General features: G+C 32.7%; 1 protein-coding gene across 1 annotated transcript in view; it reads left to right on the forward strand.

Moving 5' to 3' along the window:
* LOC106473411 (junctophilin-1-like) overlaps nucleotides 1–7997 on the forward strand; it is a 51875-nt gene extending 43878 nt beyond the window's left edge. The window contains exons 5-6 of the mRNA XM_013934093.2: nucleotides 790–1871; nucleotides 7237–7997. Coding sequence (XP_013789547.1) covers nucleotides 790–1871; nucleotides 7237–7323 — 1169 coding nt within the window. The 3' untranslated portion in view covers nucleotides 7324–7997. The remainder of the gene's footprint in view (nucleotides 1–789; nucleotides 1872–7236) is intronic.
* The last annotated feature ends 234 nt before the right edge of the window (nucleotides 7998–8231 follow it).

Raw genomic sequence — 8231 nt, forward strand, 5'->3', positions numbered from 1 at the left:
AAAACCAGGTTTCTAGCGTTGTAAGTCCGCAAACATACCGCTGTGCCACTGGGGGTCATGATAAACTAATACACTCTATATTACACACCAAACGGGTTATTTTAACCTGAAAATTACTTTAGACGTAAACTTATTTATCATATTAGAAACCACGCAATATTAACTTATGTTGATTTTGTAAAATAAAATAAAAACAGAGAGAAATTGTCAGATAATGAGCTAATAAAAAGAGACAATAACTTTCAGAATGTCGAATCAACAATATTATAATAAATAGGTTCAATGACATTGCACATAGCAAATTCGAATAAACTTTATTTCTATTTATCTATTCTTTGATAACCCGAAAAAGTATTTAACTTTGTTGAATTATAAGAAACATTATAAAATTATTGTTTTTAAAAACAAATTATAAGAACGAAAGTACACAAATTCAGTCATCCATTACTTATTGGTTAAAATAGATAATAACATCTTTTTTTTCACTAACATAAAATCTTATTAACATTTATTTTGTTAATTATGATGGTTCGACTTCAGATGCATAAAAAGTATCTTAAATTAAATTATGTCAATATTTAAACTTATTTTACGATCTGTAAAGAATTGGTCAATGATGCATAGAAATGTTTAGTATTTACATACATATAAATCTTCAACAGATAAATAAGACTGTCAGTATTACATTCCGTTCCATCCAGACCCGATTCGTTCTTTAGCAATGCATAGTATTTTCAAAAATTTACCATTATATCAACAACTTTAAAACTTTCATTTATTTTCTTACAGTAGAGAATGAATTACTCAAAATAAAAGTAGATGAAAATAGACAAAATCAGGAAATCAACACAATACGAAGACCATCAACTACGGTGCCAAATAAACAAGCTCAAGAGAGAACTCATTCTCTCTACCTTCACCAGGGTAATGTTTCTCAGGAATATTTAGCACTGAATCCAGGAGAAAATATACATACAGAGCAGGTCACTTCAGACGCTTTAACAATGAAAATTGATCGATATGACAGTAGTAAATCTCAAGTTCCATTTCGAGAAAATACTCCAGCCAAAGAAACTTATCAAGTCAATCAGAACCTCATGAACTATTTAGATCCCTCAGTTACACCAACGGGTAGTGAAGCATTCACTCGAAATCCACAAGGTTCTTTTCGGCACCAGAAAAAACCCAGCTTTAGAGAAAGAGAAAATAAATACACTATGCACCAGGTAATATCTGAGAATCATGACCAGTACCCTCTCGAGCATGAAAAATTTAAGATTCGTTCTCGTCCTAGCCAGTCTCGCAATCAATTTAGTATACCTAAATTACAAACCGTTCAAGCTCCTTTGGACACTACACATCATCCCATACGCTATACTCCTGATTGCACTCCAGACTCTGGGGTTTCCGAAAGCATGGACAGTTATGACCTTTCTCCTGGTCATGTTCCACGGCGATCTACTCTACCTAATCTCCATGCTGAGAGTTTTCAGGGTCAAGTTGATCTTGGACTCTTTGTTTCTGCTCCTAGTGATAGTGAAAGAGACAGCAGCGCCATATTGACTACCCCTCGCTTAAGTGAGAAAGAAGAGAAAATATTTGATTCCACACCTCCAAGGACTACGTCATTTTACGGTGGGGTAACAAAAAAACAACCTCCTTCTCAACTCCAACCTAGTAAACCTGCGGTTATCAAAAGAAAAAAAAGTCTTCCTGATATTCAGGCGGCAGTAACGAAATCCAAGATTATGACGAGAGCAGAAGTGTCCGAGCTGAGCTCTCAGAGGAGAGAGGAGGTTCGAAGAATGCAAATGGAAGCAGAACGGCTCCGTGCTAATCCATTACTATATTTCTTTAATCCTGATGTCAAGGTAAATGGAGAGAGCGTAATGCTCTGTAATTTTCTAAACTAATATACTTTATTTCCATCCTTAAGATATCCGTAACATAAAATTGCGATGTTCTTTAAAAAGAAGTTTAATGTCTGTCACACTAATTTATATTATTATGTATTTATGTTCTTTAATGGTCTCTAATAGTACGTATCTAGATATATCTTTTGATATTCATTAAAATTATATTATAGGGTGACAATTACTTTCCATATTGTATTATATGACGGGATATAATGATTAATTTTTCTTCTCAAAATTATATCTAAATAAATGTTTTATGAACATGTTTCCTAAAAATTATTTATAATCTAGTAACAATATATGTATACCAATTCTATTTCTAGTATTTCATTGATTTTTGTATATTTCTAAGGTATGTCCAAATGTTCTTCTTGATAATGCCTTATAGATTGAAACATGCGAAAATTAATTCTCAAAGACATGTTCCTGCGTGATCAATTGTATAACTCTGCAAATTATTAATTGTGGTGATAAAGGTAGTGAGTTTCATTACGAATTTCAAAATCTTCTCTTTGGACTGACTTTGGGTTTGTTAGCCTGCTGAGCTGAAGAAGCGCGCTTTAATTTGGGTATTATAGAATTTAAAATGTGCTGCGGGTAAAACATGCGGGTTATTATAAAGTTGTAGCCATAGGTTCCGACTGCACAAAATTGGGTGACGTTGCGTCAGCGTGTCTCCTTGACAACCAAGCAAACGTAATGGGGATTTTCAGCCAATTATTAAGATTTTTGTTCGCCAGCAATACTAAGGTGTGGCGCGCATATACCCGATTCAATTTCATTAATCATCGCCATCTCTACCAATTATCCTCAAATCTAATTATATGCCCAAAGTACCGCATCGTCTTTCATATATACATATATGTATATAGGTGGAAGAATTTTAAAAAGACATACTTACTTGTTGCGCCAGAAAGCGCCGTCGTTTCGTGCAAGTTGGATGTCGATTTGTACCGCAACGGCCGAGATATCGGCGTGACAGACGAACGGCTTTTCGTCTTTATATAGTACATGTAGTATATATAGACTTTAAGACTGGGTTGTTATTTTTGTTTGTTTTTTAACCATAAAGCTACCCATTTTTCGATTTGTGCTCTGCTCACAGCGCGGTATCAAAATCCGATTTTTAGCACCATAAACCCCCAGACTTACCAATGAGCTTCCGTGTGGGGTAATAGATTTTTTATTATGTAAGTATAAAAACCAAATACTCCAGTATTACGATATATTCAATGTTTCTGGGAAGATACGATAGAGAACACAAACAAATGACTTAAGGATATATCGTGATATTTACATGTGTTTTATCTCATATGGAATTATAATAATTCGCAAAAAATATTTCCTTTTTTCTAAAACTATAACATTTGAGTGTTGGTATCAAAACGCTAAAACAAAATAACTCACACAACTGACGTGTAACATTAGATATAAGAAATATCAATCAATTGAAGTTACATACTACTGACTATTAATATCAAAATAAAATAAAAATACATATCATGGTTGCACTTCGCTACGTTCCAACTCACGGAATGTATCTGAATATAAAGTAATAAAAAAGTATGCTTTATCTATAAACAACTTAATTTCAATGTAAAAGTTATTGCCCATATTTGGTGAAAAAATAAACTAATACCGTGACTACCGGAAGACTACTTTTCATCTTAAATACGCTCAATTAAGTCAATAAAAAACAAATGCCACCCAGTGCAGCCTCATAGGACTGTAGGAGGTAAAGTGGATCTAAAGTAGTTTATACACCTATTTATATGCTCTTTCATAGGGGGAAATCTGCCTATCATGTTTCTTCAGGAACTCTTCATCTGATTATTCTTGAATCGTGTGCACTCCACTATTTAAACTTCGACATATAACTTTTATTTTCACTTAAAAAAATATATATACCACGTTCTCACTGTCATTTTGAATGTCATTAACCATGTCATGTTTCTAACCACCAAACACAACTATTTGTCTGAAAAAACAAGATATGAATATAACTGAAGTTCTGACCTAGTTTTCAGAGAGCTTGAATGGAGTATCTATAGGCTCAGTATCGTTTTGTTAAAAACGGTATTTAAAACGACCGTTTAGTTGTTGAAGGAAGCGAAGCTTGGCTAAACCTCAGAAACTATTTTTGTTCTTAAATCACAAATGTCGACTCCTAATTTGAGTAGAAGATATTTACTTTATACATGTATACATGTACTTTTATGTTCTTGTGATAACTGCACAACTAACGGACAGTTGCAGTGGGTGTTTGTGTGTGTGAACACTTTTCTCCGGTTACTTTTGGATAAAACATAGTCATCTAATATTTGGTAACCAAACATTGTTAACAAAATCCACATCAGCGTTTCGTTCACTTTTTTTCTCCTCACTACAAAAAACTAATAAACAGAGAATGATGGTGTTTCATCCACCAATGAATGTTGACAGTCATTGATTTTACTATCAGCTGTAAGACTCGACACAAATATTGTAGCACAACGTTCCGCTTTGCGAAACAACGCATTAGCTCCTGCTATATTCAAACTTAAAATGTAAACGATTCTTTGCATGGAACTTATATAGTTCAAGTCGTACAAGTCCAGGTCTTCGAGAAAGCAACGTGATCTACTCACACATACTTTGGCCAAATTAGTCCATAGAAAGCCCGGTTAGGCTAGTTGCCAAATTGCTCTCTTCCCAGATTAGCTAACTGGTTGCCTTGGTCGCTTCTTGACACAACTCATGTTCTTATGTACTAGAAAACAATCTTGTTATGACCCCATTGGTTGATTATTGTCTACTGGGAATCGTTTTGTGTAAACTTTCCACTATATATACCGAAATAAGCACACTAGGAGGGATGTACGGCGGTTGATGTAATACATTTACGTATGATCTACATATAGACTAAGAAGGTGGGACTGGTCATAGATTATTTTACTTAAGCTTGTCCTAAATATTATTTTACCAGCGTAATAACAAGTAGAACAGTTCTATTTAAACCGCTTAAAGTCGAAAAAATGCTGTTCATTAATAAAGAAAATGTGTATCTTGTATGCGAATTGAAGATATCCTTTCTTTACAAATAAAATTAAAAAAAAGCGGTTACCAGACAATAAGTAATTTATCATAGAATAACTTAATAGGGATAAAATATTACGGGCATTCTATAACTGGTAAACAAACTGTGCACAATAACTGAATATATACGCATGCAGTTTCAAAGTCTTCTTCGTAACCCTGGAGATCAACATTTTCATTGCTATTTATAATTCAAACAGTTGTTTGTTTGTTTTTCTAGTTTCTTACAAGCACTCTGTTGGATAAATTTTCCAGAATAACAATGAAATTTTTTTTCATAAAGAGATGTCGGGAAAATACTGAAATCTATGCATTATACGTTTCATCTTACACTCATTTGAAAAGTATTATAGAAACAAAATACAGAAAAGTTCTTAAGTAACTTCTAACTAATATTTCTTAATTCTAGATGGGTGAACTTATTAGTGTTTACGCCAATGAATAACTCAGGTCAAAAGGTATACATCTGGTTCTAGTCCTTTTCAGGTTACTATATAACTCATTTTCGTACATGCCAGACAACAACCTAATTTTAGCCTTACTTGAAGTGGCTTGCACAAGATTTCCTTAAGCAGTAATAATGCAATATCATTATGCTTGTTGTTCCTTTTAGGGAATTGTTATCACCGAAACACGAGTAGTTAATAAATATAAGAAAGATCCACAATCGACTGTAATATACACTCATGCTCAATCCTCAACACTTAATTTTCCAAACCTACTATTTTGTAAATTTGCCATTTTCAAGCTGTATAAAACCTATCAAAACATATAACTTTACACTCTTTTGTATAATTTTTCAAATTGCATCCGGGTAAACTACATTGTCAAAATAATTCTAAAGAACTAAGGGGGGTCCAGATGTTGTTTGTCTCTGCTCATATTGTAAGTAAAATATTCCAAAATTAAACAAATATTAACTGAAAATAAACATAACTTTTTTATGCAGTTTAACTTGGATGAAAGAAACAGGAAAAGAAACTGATTTATTAAAAATCTTAAAATTTTAAAATTGAAATATTCTTGTTACTTTACAAAATCTACGCAAAAAAAAATATGTAAGACGTACCTAGACCTCACAGAATTATTTTTTCGAAATATCTATAAATAGAAATGGAATATGAATATTGGTATTAAATTTACTCATATATTTTGAAAGAATGTTTCGAAAGTGTATTTTACATAATGTTCGTTTTCTTATATTTTTACATCATTTTACAATTATTCAGTAAAGTACTTGTTTTGAGTTATACTAATCAAAGACAATATGGTTTACGTCTTTGTTTTGTCATATCTTATTTTGATGTTTATTTTTGTTCAGATGAAAACGCGATAATTTCATTGGTAATCAAGTATTATCCCTTCCTTTCTACTCATAAATAAGAAGGTTTATTCATCCATATTTTTTACTTTGTGTTATTTAGGCATTATTTTAATATAGTTACATTTTGGGCTTATGTGACTTACATAGTTTATAGTTTACTTTTAAATTGTTTTTCAGCCATTTAACAAATGCTGTTAATGCTTTATTTTTTATTTACCTAACACAGATAAAGATTTATTTGTTATTACTCACACAAAACTGGGCAATTTTTAAATTTTTTATTAGTTCAATCAATAGAAAACCTCGTCTACATTTGTGGACACATTAGGTAACAAAACTAATACCACGTGATTTATAAACCTATAGTTTCGATCGATATAAGCTCTTATCAGCGTAGTTAGGTACATGGTAAAGGTTCACTAAGGCTATCTGAACTAACCGTCCCTAATTTAGCAGTTTAAGACTAGAGAAAAGGCAGATAGTCATTTACTAGTACTTTTTCCAACGAATAGTAGGATTTACCGTCACTTTTTAACGCCCCCACGGCTGACAGGGCGAGCATGTTTGGTGTAACGGGGAATCGAACCCGCGACTCACAAATTGCGCCCTAACCACCTGGCCATGCCGGTTCCCTCATGGTAAAGACTGTTACAATCGTTTACCTATCGTAAATTAAGTTCTATGGTTTATCAAATTTTCGCTAATCTACTATAATGCACTTGATTCTTTAGCACTGAAGATCAAATGAGAAGTAAATCAACAAAACATGTAGAAATTAACGCCTTAAAACCAGTGTTAATTTTGGGAAAAATAAGAAGTGTGAATACTTTTAAGCTAATTTAACGTTATTTCATTTTCATCGTTGTGCACATTTTAAATGAAATTATGTGTTATCCTTTTTTTTTCTCCTATTTTCTACAGGCCTGGTTCTCGAGACAACAGTTAGTAATATTGGTTCTGTTCGTCAACATCAGCTTGGCTTTCATGTTCTTCAAACTTCTGACATAATCAGAAACAAAGACCACACTCTTTAACACATGTTCCCTCGAGGCCTAGCTGCTGTTGAAAGAAAACAAAGAAGCAGCTTTTTTCTTTTTTTCATCGTTACTCCGCCCAGCCTGTTTCCACGGTCTCTTAAATTGGTTTCCACTCTTCACAGTAGCAACTTTGTGGAGCTTGGCCATCCAACAAGCACGATGAGAGCTAAGCAAGTTTATTTTCAGGAAGAGCCTCTGTGCGTTATATGTACCAGAACTCAAAGAAACTGATACCTGAAACTTTCTTTTTTCTCTCTCTGAAAATTGAAGGACTGATAAGTGTGATTTATAAGAAATTAAGTAAATCTCAAATTTTAAGTTGTGTTTTACTCTAAACAAATACATGATTAAAGGTAATTCAAGTTATAGATTATAAAGAATGTAAATTGCAACCATTAATGCGATAGATAATTAAATATTTTGAATTATAGCAATATCAAATTGTAGAGCACAAAATATACAGAACAATATTTGTAATGTTTGAATCCTTTGTATTCAAAAATAATTGGCTTACACACAAATATAATCTGTTATAAACAAGTTAACCTAAGTTTAGAAAGTTTCCCAAGGCCTGCTTGTAAAAGTTGATAAACAGATTGATCAGTTAAAATAAACATTGATTCACTGCGAATCTATATTTCTTTTCATGGTATTGGAACTGGAACATTGTGTTTTGAGAATAGAACAGGATTGTGTTTCCTAGGTGTGACAGTGGTTGTGTTGCTTAAGAAAAACACAAAGATTTAAACTCGGATATACGTATGTGTATGATTCAAGTTCATCAACTAATACTGTCGCTTTCAAATTAGTCTACTTTTTTCATTATCACAGCTCACGTCATGGTATATAATTAATGTCACTAGAAATCGGTCAGGTGAA

The sequence above is a fragment of the Limulus polyphemus genome, unplaced genomic scaffold (assembly GCF_000517525.1).
Source record: "Limulus polyphemus unplaced genomic scaffold, Limulus_polyphemus-2.1.2 Scaffold129, whole genome shotgun sequence".
Classification (NCBI taxonomy): Eukaryota; Metazoa; Arthropoda; class Merostomata; order Xiphosura; family Limulidae; genus Limulus; species Limulus polyphemus.